This window comes from Caloenas nicobarica, chromosome 1, assembly GCF_036013445.1.
Source record: "Caloenas nicobarica isolate bCalNic1 chromosome 1, bCalNic1.hap1, whole genome shotgun sequence".
Taxonomy (NCBI): Eukaryota; Metazoa; Chordata; class Aves; order Columbiformes; family Columbidae; genus Caloenas; species Caloenas nicobarica.
The window spans coordinates 98700535-98716447 of record NC_088245.1 but is presented as its reverse complement, the minus strand read 5'-3'; the positions used below and the strand labels follow the sequence as shown (position 1 = coordinate 98716447).

The window sequence follows — 15913 nt, the reverse complement described above, 5'->3', positions numbered from 1 at the left end:
AATGGGCAAGAAATCCTGTATACCCAGCACATTCTCTAAGCAAATCCTCCCCTCTCAGTTTTCTTTACAGTAAAAACTCAGACTGAGAATGTCTTCTAGAGACCATCACAAGCAATCCAGAGTTGTTCTCGGTTTAACTTGCTGATCTCCAAACAATCTCTCAACAAATAATTCAACCAAATAGCCATGGATATCTCTGTCAGAGGAGGGTCTCAGCAGATAAGAGGCATAGTCTCCCTGAGGACAGACAGGTTCACTTGCTAAAAATGGTACAGGTCAAAACTTTAAAGAGATAAAAAAATGAAAAGCAAGACAGCAGCTGAGTCAGGCTTTAATGTCAGAAATTACTTGTGCTCTGTCAAGCATCACAAAGGCAATCAGTGGACATACAGTTGCCTTGCACGGGCCATTTTACACTTGTTAATCTGACAATCTTCTCCATTTCTTCAAAAAGAGAGCTTTAGAAAGAAGTAGCCCCATGGCAAGCACCCCTTCTACCTGGTGGCTCATCTCAAATGAGCCTCATGCTGTTTGACAGCTACGTCAGGTGTGGTGAGCAGAAGGTGAAGACTTTGCCAGCCCTTCCCTTTTCCAGTTAAGGTAGAAAATAATAGAGCACTTACAGGGATACATCTGAGACCACATGCAGAATTGCAGGGAAGACCCCATCTAAGAGTGATCAGTCCTTGCTCAGACACTTGGTTGGTGGGTTGAGACTGCTAGCTGGAGTGACAGCGGTGCTACCACACCATTAGCCCTTACCGTTGTCCTGCAAACAGGCCAGCTGCAAGGACAGCTCTCCTGGGTATCCCCTCCAGAGCAGGCAGAGCTCACTTCGCAGGTGCCACAGTGCACATGCAACTAGAGTAGGGATCAGTTTAAAACCAGTTCCGGTCAGCCTTAGCCCTTCAGAAGTTTTAGAACCTACTACTACAGAAAAGCACTTGTTTGGGTTAATCTATGATTATCTTTTTGGTGAAGCAGGAGATATATTCAGAGGATGCAGCAGGTGAGAGGAAAGCAGATTAAATTGATTTTCTGTGCTATGATTAAAAAGAAGAAAGGATGCTGGTGCATACCATTTCAAACAAGCCTCAAGAGCCTAGTATCAAATTAAGCACAAAACCATAAAGGTACATTTGCTTTTAACAACAATGATACTTACACACATAGGAATGTAAGACACAAGAGGGATCCATTCTGTACACCCAGTTCTGAAGTATCGACTGCAATTAGCTTGCTGCCTTATACAAACACTAGAGACAACTCTGCAAATTTACTGTGAGGCAGTAAAAGATACATTGTGCAAATAACATGTTCATTGGGCTGAGGAATGGATGGATCAACAGCATACAACATAAACTTAATTAAATGTATGTTGTATCCAGATTATAACCAAACCTTGAATGCAGGATACCAGATCAAAACACAGGCAATACTTACATTTCCTCCTTAACTTGTATAGCAATACAAGCTATCAGTGGTCAATTCTGATCACCTATTTATGAATTAAGGCATCTACCAAACCATTTAGTTTAATTGCTGTCTTATATAGAATCTAACATCTCTACCTCTGCTACCAAACATGAGCAGCTGCAATGGTCTGTTAGACAATCCTAGACATGTTCAAGAACTGCCCTAAAGCTGACACTGGTGCGATGTCCAGGCAGCACTGATCTGTGATCAGCTCTCATTGGTTGGTGTTTTTAGTCTTGTGGTCCCTGCTACAGTCCTGTGCTCATAATTTCAGGAGACATCACAAAAATTCCCATTTTCCCTAACAGCTTTTAAGATGATGCTTCCAGAGAACATATGAAATATTTTTATATGCATACCTAATCGTGCATATGCCCTTATTCTAAGTCATTGAATAGATTACTCTGCAAAGGTAGAGTCAATTAGAAAAAAAAACATGGATATGGTCACAGCTTTGGTAACCACTACTTACTAATGTAATTACTTTGGGCAATAAGACTTGTACATTATCAAAATTACCATAGGAGGCAGCAAGCAGACGGAAACTACCACAATAATCATACTGAAGGGCTTGGCCTTGCCCTTGTGGTGAAGCTGTAGTTTCTGTTGAATAAGCTGCTTCCTGAGTCACCTAGTGCAGGCTGAGGCCAGGAGATAAAAAACAAACTGCAGGCTGAAAAGCTGGTAAGTGCAGAGACTCTTCAGCCCTCAGACAGAAACAGGGGGAGACATCCTTCTTTAAGGATGAGAACAGGACTGTGGGGTAACACTGTCCTTAGCAGCAGGAACTTTGATTTCTTACCATTTTGAGGATTATGTTCTTCTTTGCTTAACAAGGGCTGCAGGAAAACCACTCCTAGCTGCCAGTGCCAGCTGCCACGGTGAGGCGACAGCACATGCAGGGACAGAACACACCAGCTCCTGGGCAGCACAGGGAGGCACAGGAGCTTTGGCCAACAACCTTCCCACCCACTTCAGCTCAGACCCCGCTGCAAGCTGTCTGTGATGAGCAGGGTCCTTGTCCTCAAATGGGAAGAGGTCATATGCTGCCTTGTATCACTAGATGATTTATACTCTTCTGAGCCCTACGCATCCTCAGGAGCAAGGTGGGTTCCAACTGGCTTGATCCCACTCTCCTGGCACCTCTGTGAGGACAAAAGGGAGACATTGTGTTTTGTGGTGACACACATGACATTTCTCCTGGAGCTGAGATCAAGAACAGAGGTGCATCCTCACAACTGAGAAAAGCCTCTTCCTGTCTCATTGTGTGACTTACAACTCAAGAATGGCAGCATCAGAAGAAACTCTGGGCATTTTGGGGGACTCAGCGGAGTAGGGCTCAGAGGTCTCACTCACTGCTGACAAGGCTTTCCAGCAGGCACAAACACATCACTGTAGCGTGGAGTTGCCCAATCCATGGTGCAATGGGATTTACACCCCATATTTACACCACACCAGTCCTGCTCACAGAGGAAATTTTTCCACTACTGAAGGAAAAACCATACCAGTAAATAGTGAAGCTGAGGTTGATTAGCTGATTGTAAAGTAAGCTTAAAATTAATTAACAGGTATGGCTGCCTGACAAAGAGCAAGATGCTGGGAACTATTAGAGTTTTGTGCTTTGCCACGGCATGCGAAGTGATCCAGAGTTTGAAATTAGGACAAAAAATGAAGTCAAATGCATGGGATAAGCTCCTGGAGAAATGACCCTACTGAAGTCTTCCGTCATCTTCAAGGATTTCTTTCCTCACCTCCACCTTGGGGTTGCCATGTGTTCAGTCAAGATGAAAGCTGATATTCAGGCTCCAACTTTTCAATGTTAGTCTAATGAAGCATAAACAAAGACTTAAAACAGCCTTGCTCACCCAGATCCTTGATGTTCTGGTATGAACAGTTAATAAATCTATAATCCTGCTTACAACCCTTGGGAACAAAGCCCGCAAAACAAAACCAAATCGTTAAGTATTGACGAATGGAATAAGATATGTAACTTTGATGCAATGGGACATCAGTAACATGCAATCCATGACAAGCCTAGGCAAAGAGAGTCAAGTTACTGCTGGTACATAATTCTCACTGACCAGTTTTACCAGTTAAATAGGCAGATACCTTTGCAGACATTCTCACTGGATTGGATTTCTAGCAGCTAAGGATCTGAAAGTAGAGGTAGCATAGCAGCTAAGTCAGACTCTATCCAATACTCAACCATATCAACATAAATTCAATGTTTCAGAAGTATTTATTTGTTTGGTATGTCTTTGGTAAGTGTTAGAGACTAAATCTCATACTCTTCAGTTGCTTAACATTTATATTTGAACCCGTGACTGCAGTATAATTTAAGCGATGTAAATTTAATAATTAAACGAAAATGGCAGTGTGGTTTATGGGAACTCTTTCACTAACTAGACCAAAGTTTGTTGATCAAAGTTGGAAGTCCATTTCAAAAGGACATTCCTTTAAAGTGGCTAACCCAGCAAAGAACAGACACTGAATACTTTTCATATGAACTCAAGGTCACTCAACAGACATACAGTGAAATGGAAGAAAAGAGATCAACTAATTTTATCTGCTTTTACACAGCTCCTGAAAGACAGTCTTGCAAATCCAAGCAATCAGGTAATATTTAAGCAATCAGCATCACAACATTCTTCCAGAGTAGGGAAAAATACCAGTAACTGCAATATTTCAGCTTCTAGAAGCCATTATTACAAAGCCTGCTGCTATTCTAGGTTCTTTCATTTGAAACACTAAGACCCCTAGAAGATAATTGGTAGAAACATACTAACAATCAATACAGAACAAAGAGCAATTGTTTAGTATCAAAAATTACATTCTTTAAGTTATTGCATCAGTGAGGTTTTAGCAGTAGTACAAGCACATACCTCAGCCATAATAAAAACCTGAATAAATTACTTTGGGCATAGAATAATCTATATTTGTGACCTTATTGTAAGATTACAGTTTCAACTCTTTTCAAGTTTCCTTGCAGTCCAAAGCCTATCATCAATGAAGACCACAAGCAGAATGATATCCAGACAGTCTAGGAGCAATGGCTACCTCAGAAAAACAAAATCCCTCATTTTTATTGTTGAGCATGATATTATATGTCACAGGATATTCCTTTGGTCAGTGCGGGTCAGCTGTCCCAGCTGTGCTCCCTCCAAACCTCAGCCTACCCATTCACAGGGGTGCACACAAAATGGGAAACAGAGGAGGCCTCGACACTGTGCAAGCACTGCTCAGCAATAGGCAAAGCATCAGTGTGTTGTCAACACTGTCACAAATCCAAAACACAGCGCCATACCAGCAGCTATGAAGAGAGTTAAGTCCAATCCCAGCCAGATCCAGCACAAGGACACAGGAGGCAATATCCATTTCAGGGAATTCAGCACTGAAAAGATTTTGGAGAGCTCTGATGCAAAACACATACCTGAAGCAACGATATCGCTAAGTGTTTGAACAGATAAAACTCTGAACAGAGCAGTTACTGGGCAACTTTAGGTGCTAGGAGTTTGAACAGGTTTTGATTGGGTTCAGCTGGCCGACTGCAAGAGGACTTCTTCCACATTCCCTCTCCATTTTGGGAAGTAAGCATTTGCAAGTAGCTTCAAAGCACTTTCAGGCTTTTCTTCCTGAAGCTGCTGTGAAAAGAAATAATATAAGCACTATAAACAACTGGGTTACTTTGCGTTACTGCACTCTTAGGACATTGTATGAAGCCAGTGCTGGATATGGTGTGTTAAGTTGGAATGATTGTCAAGGTCTGAGAGCTGAACATCCCACAGTTATCTTCTCTGGCCTCAGAATTTGCCTTAAACATCAGGGAAGCTCATGGAATGTAATCATTTCAGGGTGAGAGATGAAACCTGCTCTTAGTGCCTTCTCTGGAGCAAAAAAACCCAATCAAGCACAGACTCTTTTTCATATTAACTAACAATACCTGTTGGATTCTTCCAGTATGACTCATTAACACTTTTTGGTGACTGCCACTGCTTTAACTGCTTCCATTCTTGACAATGACACTGAAAATTCATAGCTTGATGACTTCCTGAAAGTAGCATTATAAACTAGCATCTCCCCAATTACTTACATAACACATCAAGACCCCCACTCAACATATCAATCCCAGTGGAAATCCACAGTAGAAATATACTGCAGAAATACCAGTAAGAATCTAATCCTGAGCTTAAAGACATTGGTAGTGACAGCCATTAGTTAAACTTCTCACTTAACTGCAGATAGAATACACTTCTTTTTTTAAAAAGTGGTGTTACCATGGATAGTGTGTCAGTATTTAAGAGCAGGCTAAGCAGAGTTGCATATATTTACAAACGGGCATGCCACCAGCTTCATCAAATACTTGCAACCAACATTAGAGTGGATTTTAGCCAAATCATTACTGAAGTTGAACTTGTCTTCAGGCAAAAAGGCTTTTAGCGCTTTGACAAAGATAACAGAAAAATGAACTCTCCACAGAAAGCAACTGCTCAGAATTCAACAGAGCCATGATGTTCAGACGATTAGATAAATCAGTCTAGATCTCAGCCCCCAAGACAATAGTGAAACTCATAAGAGAAGTCACAAAAACTTGAGAAGTAACATAATTAATTTGAGATCTTTAAAAACATAAATAGCCAGGAAAAGAATGTCTCTTTTTTCCCACAGCTAGTAGCTACAAAGATTTCAGCAGCATGATCTAGTAAAAAACAAGCCCCATATGGATTCACTGAAAGCAATGCAGACAAATTCAGCCAGCCAGGGATCCAGCTGAGCACCTTGATGTGATGCATCGGTGTGAGGAAAATGGCATCTGAAGGCTGTAGATAAAGAGAACACGCCCTGCTGAATTAACAGCTGACATAGCTGTACATAAAAGGTCCATCAAGAAGCATGGCTGAGCTTCATTATTCCAACGTATCAAGTGATTTTTTCCAACAAGTGGGTTCTCATACAACATTTCTGCAGATTTTAGTATACTGACATATGAAAACAGCAACTTCAGTTCACTGGAAACAGTTTTCTTTTTAATTTTACCATAAAAAGGCAAAATAAACTCTTTCACTGTAATGTTATAGCTTTTAATATTCCTGAGCTGCATTTTAGAAGCAAAAGTATTCTTAAATGGTTTTAACAAGATACTGCAGCCTTACTTTCCAACACCACAAGTAAAAATAATTTAGCAAGAAGGCCCCTTTTTCAATAGACAATGGCTAACTCTGTATGCACCTGAAAAATGCTTCAAGTGGTTCTGTGCCACTTGAAGTAATTACAAAGCCAAATATGTCAACAAAATAACAGAACAACTTTTCAACCATTTTATCACTGCTGCTTACTTCCTACATCAGTGTGCCTCTCTCACATGGAAAGTATTATTCTACAAATGTCATTACACGCCAGAATAATTAGGGCACCAAAGCCTGGCACCATACAGACATGTGATGGAATCATAGAAGTTTAAAAGATAATCTGCATACCTTTATAGTCAGTTTTAAGAACTATATGAAAGACCTGCTCTCCATCTCAATCAGCAAAAACTCTTTGTTGAATGTGATTTCACTGAATGCATCAGAAAGCATTTAAAATCAAACCTATATGTAATAGCTTGTCACATCTGGAGTTCCTATAACTGGCACACATGTACTTCTCAAGCCAAATTAGGTGATAATGAGATAAAAACTAAACTGACTAAAATTATGGTTTAGAAAACTGAAAATCAAGAAAATAAGTTGGCTTTTAGCACTGTAGGAACTCAAGCACAAGCACAGGTTGTTATACCTACACTATGGCAGAAACCTAGAAAGAGACAACAAAGCACGAAGGAATATCAGAAAAACAGGCATCTATTTTCTCGATTTCAGGGACTAGATGCTAGTTAAGCATTGGCTGAAACAAATGCAACTATAGCAGTCACACCGATGGGGTCTTGTTCACAACTTTCTGGCCCTTTTGTCCAACCACAGCCTTTCCAAGGAGCCAAGGCCTCCACTACCCACTCCAAGTACTCCTTTGCTTACTCAGTGATCTCCGGTGCCTTCGTCTCCTGCTCACACTTCGGTGACTATGACTTCTTTCTCTTCTGTCTCGCTTACGTTCGCTACTGCGACTTCTTCTGTAACGTGAACGTCTGGGGCTCACACTTCTTCGACGAGGACTATGGCTTCGTCGAGGACTGTAACTTCTGCTAGAGTGTCTATAATCCCTCCTTTCTTTCCTGCACCTTTCATCCCGATAACTCACATCTCTTCTGTGTCTGCTCCTCTCTCGTTTACCCTTACTCTCATCAGTGTTTATGCTGCTACACGAACGGCTCTTTCTTCTTCTTGACTCTATGCTACGTTTGCGTGGCTCACAGTGAGAGTCCTTCCTGCAGGTATTCTGGTCATAGCTAGAGAGGCTCTTCTGCTGCTGATTACTGGTGAGAACACATGACCCAGAACTTCTTTTCTCAGAACACCTCTCAGAGTTTGTGGTATGAAGTTTCTGACCTTCTTTGACATGAACTTTGTCATGAACGTTGCCATTCAAGTACTTGCACTGAGCGTTTACACTCTCAGGGGACGCTGCTTCTCTTTGAGAGCCGGGAGCCAGTTTGCCTGTAACAGCCTGTCCTGAGGTAGAAGTGATGCAGCTGGATGACAGAGTGTGTGGAGCACCACTAGGGTCCTTCAGCATGTCAGACTGAGAGGCTTCAGTTTCTTCTTTGTTTTGATTAACTACATCCATTTTCTTGCTCAGAAGATTGTTCAGTAGTTTCTCCCTCAATTCCTTTTCTTTTCTCTGCAGTCCTAGTGCTCTCTCTTTTTCCTCTTCCACACGTTTGAGCTCAGCCTCCTGGAGCCTTCGTCTCTCCTCTAGCTGCTGAAGACGAATCTTTTCTTCATTATGCTCTTGCTCCAATAGCTTTACTGCCTGAAAGATAGTCAAAGGGAAGGTAAGAGTAAACAAGAAAAATATTTACAGACCTGCTCATGCTTCCAAGTTATACCATAACACAAAAGCAGCAATCTATCAAGAAAAGGAAATCTAACAAACAGAACCTAACCATCCCAAAATAAAGCTGTTGTTTCCATCTTAAAGCAAAAAAAAAAAAAAAAACCTAAAACAACCAAACAGAAAGCCCACCAACACACAGCTGTTGTAAGGTGCCACATTGGTATTAGTCCACAAACTCTTCTGAGTGTTAATTTCTCCTAGCTGTTTCACAAGGCAAAAACAAAGCTTGGTCTTTATGGCTCCTTAATATGACGAGACTAACACACAAGCTAGAAGAACATGTAAAATTTCAAGTATTAAAATACTTTTATCAGAGTCAACACCTGAAGGTTTCAGTCAAATTTAAAACATTAATTTCTCTTAGATGATTGCAATCTGTGGTTCACAGATGACTTTACAATGAACCCAAAAATCCAGCAAATAGTTACATGCATATTATGTAAAAACCAATCCTCTTTTGTTAACTTAAAAAGGTTCAAACTTTTTTTTTATTCTGACCCAGACAAATGGCTTAGCATATACATCAAACACTGCTCTATTTTATCAGACAACCTGTCTATTTCAGAGCTGCAAAGTTACAAGGCCTGCGAGAAGCATTTCTCCCTTCTCCTAGTGTATAACTGACCACAGAGCACTGTATGAGCTCTAATTTAAAAACACTCCTGACGTACACTGGCATCAAGGAAAAAAATCTGTGCTTTGCCACACAGTTTTTCATTACCGCAGCAAACACTTAATATACATTACACTCTAATATGACTTTATCCAAGTCTTAAGCCAATGACATCCTGTTCCAGTGAAAAATGACAATATTGTTAGAGAGACCAGATCTAGCATTCAAAACCTTAGCTGACAGTACTTTTTCTACAGAAAAATCATTCAGCACATTTTCAACATCAAATAATGATGGCTCATTCTCTGAAACTGCAAAGAATAGTTAACAGAACTGCTGAAAAGCCAGAAGAGAGATGGCATCAAAACTGCAATTAGAAATAAGGAGTTTTGCATCTTATGCTGTGTTTAGTTCCCTTTATCATGCTTACACAATCTTTTCCTGGATTTAAGAGCAAGCTTGCCAATTAGTTTGTGTAAAAAATGCTGTTCAGGACTACAGGTTCAAGTTCACTCTTCCATTTACCTATATGTGCATATTTTACCAATGGAGGAATACTCTTTCATTGCACTTTTTTGAATTTTTCGTCTAACGAATAGCATCTGGAGCGGTACTAAATCTATTTTTTTTTTTTAACGAATAGCACTGCTCACTCACTCTCAAGTCAGCAAAAGGTTTTGCTTTGCTGTGTTCTTAATTAGCTTCTGAAAGAAATATTGAAATTACCTTTGCCCTGCTTAGCAGTTCTGCAATTAGTCTAATGGACTGAAGATTTCTCTGAGCTAACAGGAGCTTCCTTTCTTCTAATTTTATCTTCTCTTGCAGTTTTTTCTGCTCTTCAGCTTGAAGCTTTTCAAGTTGCTTTTTATTTCGTCGAACTTCACGATCTTTCTGTTTCTGTTCTCTCTTGCGCAATTTTTCTTCTCTTTTTCGCTCTCTCTCATGTTCTTCGAGCTCTCTCTGCTTCCTAAAAAGAGATTAATATTTTCACTTTATCTAGGCCACGTACAATTTTATAGACTCCTACTCTATGCAAAAAATGCATTTTCTACTTTAAGTAAATTTGTTTCTAAATAAGTCTTGTTGATTACTGGAAAACTGAAATAGAAAACAGTGAACGTTTTAACCATTAGTTGTGACAGCAAAAAATGATCAGTCTGTCAATACTTAAAAACAAGTTGGAATCCAAACATAGAGCATGGCTACAACAACAACAACAAAATTTTAAACCAATTTGACCAGAGACAATAACAATACATCAGGCAGCTGGGCAGTCAGTTGTCACTGTAAGAAAATTACCAAGCCAATTAATGTGTGCATGGGTTGGTGATTTTTATTTCAGCCATTAGGACAAAATGGTAGCCTATGTAAAAGGCTGAGGGTTTTTAAGATCAGGTATCTAATGGCACAACTTTCAGGAAATTTAATATTTTGCAGATTTAATATTTTGAACTAAATATAAGCACTAGTGACAATATAAATAACCTTACTGTTTCACGAACTGGTTAATATCTAACCATCAAGCAAAGAGAATTTATACACGGCAAGGCAATTGGACACTAACATAACTGCTGAAACAATTTGCACCATTCATGTTTATATTCTGAACAGCTGTCTTATGACATTTGCATCCATATACATTTTCTTAAAATGTCACTGTTAAGATATGCTTGTATCCCATCCTTTTCCTAGAAAAATACAGATGTTAAGAACAAGTGAGCTTTATAAAATTAAAGTTACTTACTAGTAGAACTAGTGCATAACTTTCTATTGTTTATTTACAATGCTCATTTTTCCATCAGAATGACTACATATCATGTAAATTCCCAGCTCTTGAAATTACAGTTCAATCCCCCCAAAAAAGTATAAAAAAACCTCGTCCAACTCTCATAATCTCTGAACCCTACTTCCTCAAAAGGACCACTTTATTCTCACACAGTTTTAAGTGCTTCACTTTAGCTACAGAGGCAGAACTTTGAAAGGAAACTTGTCTTTAGTTATTTTCTATCTACTGGTGCTGATATGAAGGAGTAATTGCAGTTTTGTTATGCATGACTGTTAAAAATATAACCAAGCAATATGCAATAAATACCTTTCTTCCTCTTTTTGTCTTTCCTCAGCTTCTTTCTCTTTACGCTTTTGTTCTTCTCTCTGTTTTTCAAGCTCTTGAAGCTTTTCCCTTTCAAGCTGACGCTTCTTAATTGATGCATCACTGAGATGTTTTGTTGAGTCAAAAGAAACCTTTGCAGGATACAATTGAAAACAGTATTAAGTAGACCAAAAAAAAAATCCCCAAAACCTACACAATCCCCAACAATTTTAACCCAGCACAAAGGTATCCAAACTGCAGCATAAGTACAATCAGAAATATAAAGCCTTTTTCAAAACAAAGGCAACTTCTCTGTATGTCCAGAGCAAGTATCAGAGTACTAGAACCAGATAACTGGGAACTACATGTCTGTATTCTAGCACAATTAGGTACCGGTTTACACTTTTATGTGTCTGACATACAAAGTAAACCCGAGTGTGGTTTTCAACCTGTCAGAACAGGAACATACAGAACTCTTTCAACTCATGTCTGCTATCAGGGACTGTACAGCACTAGGTAGAAGTGGGCCTTAACAAAGGCCTCACTTTCTGTCTACCACTGTGATCCTTAAGTTCAACAGAAAAAACAGTTCTACAGCATTCAGTACCTGGTTTAAGCCTCTTCACCAATTCTAACACCAAGATTCCCAAATTGAGGTCCACTGAGCTGAAGCTCCAAGTTTGAGACAGGGAACACAAGTGAGAGGGAAGTTACACACATCTGAGCAATGCGACCAGGGAAAACATTCAGCGTCCAGGACATATGGGCACACCTTGGCCATGTCCAGCTGCACCTTGGAATAGGAAACCAGAAGACATCACACCCTTGGTGTTCTCGTCTCCCACTCTAGATACCAATGCCTGCACAGGCAGGCAGGGGTCCATAACACATTCCTGAAGAGCTGCTGTCATGAACCATGGGGCAGAGAACAAGGAGCACATACACTGCAGTTTAATTAACGCAGGCTCTATGTAAAATGATGTTTCACTAACCGGCTAAAAAGATAGGCAGGTAGAAACAAAGTGTTGTGACCTTGTATGAAAAAGGTCTGTCCTGACAGCATACACAGCCCTCTTTCTTTCCTATCAATCCCCAGAGCAGCTGCCAGGAAGGCTTCCTCTTATACGGCCAAACTAAATTTGGGAACCCTGATCCACCCCACAAAAGTGACAGTTTGAACTTCACATCCCCTTGAAAACCTCGAGGGTCAACATTACAAACAGTTTCCATGCTTCAACTGACAAACTTTGATAACAAGATAAAGATTGCAGTATTTTACTTATACTGACTAAACTAAAACTTAGATAAATATTTACATATTCCCACATTACACAAAGGAATACTCAAGCTTTTTCCTGAAATATACTTTCTGATTTGATGAATGATTATTGAGCATACTCAAATACCTATGCAAACATTTCACTCAACTAATATATAAACGTGCAGACCATCTCCAAACATATCAGAGCAAGCTTTCTTCACGTCATACTTTCACAGATACTACATTTGAACAGCAAGCCTTGTTCTCTCCTGTCACAGCTGTTTTCTTGGACCGTGAGGTTACAGAAAAAAAGATCTGGAAAACTCAGTACATAAGTATTATGAATTAGGCATACTGCATTCACAGGAAACTGAGGTACAGGTTAAGGTTATCCTTTAAATTTTTGTGGGGCCCTTCTGTATCTGAAGTACACTAATGATTAACTGTGTATTCCACGAGCCTTACAGGCCAAATGCTATTAAACTTCACGGTTCTGACAGTCATCTGGTAGACCTCATTATCCAAGCAGGGACAGGCTGTGAAACTCTCCCCCAAAACTTCTAATTGTAGTGAACACAAGAGAGAACAATGCACATTAAAGTCAGCCTTTCGGTGAATTATATCTGAACTTGTTCAGAGTTAGAATTTTTAGTGAAATTACAAGATTTATGAACACACATTACTTTACAAAAAAAAAAAAACCAAACCAAACATTTAGCCAGTCATGTTCATGTACTTGGTCCTTCCATCAAGCAAGCAGTTTTTCATTTCTAGAACTGCCTTGTTAAAAAAAATAAATAATAATAAAAAAAAGCAAAGTCCCATCCACTTTGTTCAGATAGTCTAAACACAATTTTTCTTCCACCATTTTCCTTTAAAAATTCTACTATGGCTGTTCCATAAAACCATTTTAATGCTGTTTATGTCAGCTATTGTCATCACTACAGCACATAGACGTAGGTTTTAAACACTACGGAAATACATTTAGTTATACTTGTTCTTTTACATAGGTTCCCATAGAAAAGCCTGCAGTTTCTCACCTTTATATTGCAAGCCACTGCTTTGCCATCATCGCCTTTATACATCAGCTTCATCCCTCGCAGGGCGTTCATGGCCTTAATGAAACCTGCATACTCCCGATACTGAACATAAGCTTCAAAATTTAAATGGCCTCCAAAACTGAAAGTGTGAAAATTTCTGCCAGTCATTTCTTCTCTGTAAGGGTCCAGCATGGGTATGTCCACATTACGTATTTCTCCAAATTTACTGAAAACTTTTATAAGGACTTCTTCACTTGGCTTTTCTGAGCCAGAGTCCTTTGCCGCAAACCACTTACAAGGCAAGCCCTCTAGGTGAATAGTATCTGGCCTCTCCCCTGGCAAAGTTTCATTCATATCTTTTGCATCACGGAAAAATGAGTCCCAGTCGTGTCTGGTAGGAAAGTCAATCTTATATTCTGCAGCACGGACTTTTAAAATGTCAGAGAAGCCACTCAGCTTTATTGTTTTGCCATCAAGGCATGCCAGAAAAGATTTAACCAAACTCTTGTTTTCAACCTCTCCTTCAAACCGGATGAAATCCATCGTGCTTTTAGAAATCCGCAGAGTGGAAAACTGATGAGTTTGCACCATCCCTTTCAATCTTTCCATCACCTCCCAGTTCGAAATAGATTTTCCCGGTTGTTTCAGCTGAGGAAGTGCCACACTGATGGTCATTTTTGTAATGGGTTTAAGGTATAACCCACAGGGAGCACAGAGCTCTACAGCTTCTGATGTATCATGAACTATTGTTGCAGCAGCCATAACACAGAAAAAGCATAGGATAAAAAAAAGATGCAAGTTTAAGTTGCAGGCCAACAGTAGTCAAATAAAATAGCCCTTATCCGTAAATAATGTAATTCTTTGGCCATTTAACCATTCCCAAGTTAAAACAATGTCTCCTAATACAAGAGTCAATTACAGAGTTAAAACTGAGTAGTACAAACATCTTAAATTACTTTATAACCGCTAAAGCCTATAAGTAATTAAATCTCCTAAAGAAATACAAGAAGCTGATGACAATCTTAGGAATACATGAAGTTGGTATGTGATGGCTCAGAAAGCAGCTACCCTTTTTACGGGAGGAAGGGACAGGCGGAGCGATGTCACACCGCTTTGAAGTCTACTTAACACCCAGTAAACCCCAGCAGGCTAGCGCCGAGGCGGCCCCCACGTCCCGCAGCACAAAGGCCTGGAAGGTGTCTGCAACGAGAGAAAAACGTCCCTTTGGTTTAGAAGCCAGAAGCCCCAACGCCCTCGCAGCGGCGCTCAGCAGCCTCCGCACCGCCAGGCGGGGGAGCGCCGGGAGCCGCACCGTGGCCAGCGACCACCGCCGGCCGCGCAACCCGCCCGCGGGAAGGCCGGCAGCTGACCCCGACGGGAGGAGCCCGGGCGGCGGGGAGAGACCCCGCCGAGACGCCAGCGGCGAAGGCCCCCGAGCGGCCCAGGCCGGGCTGAGCAAGGTTACCCGCACCCTCCTCCGCCGGCTGCCCTACGCGTTCCCCGGCCTCCCCCCGCCCCGCCGCAGGGATCCTCCCGGCGCCCGCCCGACCCGCCGCCGCGCTGCCGCCCGACCTGGCCCGGCCCCCCTGGCAACGGCGCCGCCGCGCTGCCCCCCAGCCCCGACCCTGCCCCGCCGCGCGCCGCCGGGGCTGCTTCCGCTTCCGCGCGGCGGAACGCTCCCCGGCCGGCAAGGGGGCGGGCGCGCTCTCTGTGGGAGGCCTCTCTATGGCCGCGCCGTGAGAGCGACGCCTGGCGGCGGGGCGGGAAAGTGGCTCAAAACCGACATGAGCGCTGCTCTCAAGAGAAACGCGAGCACTTGTTGCTTGCTTCCCCACAAAGAAATACGCTCTTTGGAGCACAAGTCTGATGAGGAGCAGCTGAGGGAACTGGGGCTGTTCAGTCTGGAGAAAAGGAGGCTGAGGGAAGACCTGATCGCTGTCTGCAACTGCCTGAAAGGAGGGTGTAGCATGGAGGGGGTTGGTCTCCTCTCCCAAGTAACAAGCAATACGAAAAGACACCTTCAAGGATATGGACCCAAAACAATGTCAACAACTGAACAAAACAGAGGCCCACGTGGAATCAGGGAAAAGAGGTCCGATGGGGAGCAAGGGACCTGGTGATGAAATTTTGCTATTGGACTGGATCTTGGTGTGAATGGTCTGTAAAGATATAAAAGTTTGTAGTTTTCTATGCTTGGACGGACCTCTGTCCAGGTACCTGGTTTGAGCCGGCCCTTTTGTTATTTTATTCCATTATTTTGTTATTTACTCCATTAAATATTTTTCCTGAAAATTTTGCTTCCTGAAAGTCTACTTTGCATGCGATTACGGGCCTCCCCTGAAAGTTTGCCTTTGGAGCTCTAAGTACAGGCTCCAGAGCGAACAGTTATCAGGGGAAGAAGAACCCTGAACATTTGCACTGTGACGGATATACATGTCACC

At 41.5% G+C, this 15913-nt stretch overlaps 1 protein-coding gene across 6 annotated transcripts; it reads right to left on the bottom strand.

Annotated features, from left to right (window-relative positions):
* Positions 1–3562: 3562 nt before the first annotated feature.
* Positions 3563–15129, bottom strand: AKAP17A (A-kinase anchoring protein 17A). Of its 6 annotated transcripts, XR_010608042.1 has the most exons (7): positions 15045–15129; positions 13473–14672; positions 11175–11323; positions 9809–10049; positions 7491–8385; positions 4907–5117; positions 3563–3630 (listed from the first exon to the last, which is right to left on the bottom strand). XR_010608042.1 is itself a non-coding variant. In XM_065658588.1 (6 exons), exons 2-6 carry the CDS (start codon positions 14232–14234, stop codon positions 5095–5097), a joined length of 2070 nt encoding a protein of 689 aa, XP_065514660.1. In that variant the 5' UTR covers positions 14235–14672; positions 15045–15129; the 3' UTR covers positions 3692–5094. The 6 variants fall into 6 exon arrangements, 5 of the variants coding, with proteins under 5 accessions (XP_065514660.1, XP_065514661.1, XP_065514662.1 ...); XM_065658588.1 differs by lacking the exon at positions 3563–3630 and having other exon boundaries at positions 3692–5117; XM_065658589.1 differs by lacking the exon at positions 3563–3630 and having other exon boundaries at positions 3692–5114.
* Positions 15130–15913: the final 784 nt, after the last annotated feature.

What these genes read in the sequence shown, in the direction of transcription:
- AKAP17A (XM_065658586.1), bottom strand. Translation starts at nt 14,234, where the DNA reads ATGGCTGCTGCAACAATAGTTCATGATACATCAGAAGCTGTAGAGCTC. An exon ending in CAGTGGCTTGCAATATAAAG is followed by an intron (nt 11,324 to 13,472) that starts GTGAGAAACTGC and finishes TATCCTGCAAAG; the next exon opens with GTTTCTTTTGACTCAACAAA. An exon ending in AACTGCTAAGCAGGGCAAAG is followed by an intron (nt 8,386 to 9,808) that starts GTAATTTCAATA and finishes ACTATCTTTCAG; the next exon opens with GCAGTAAAGCTATTGGAGCA.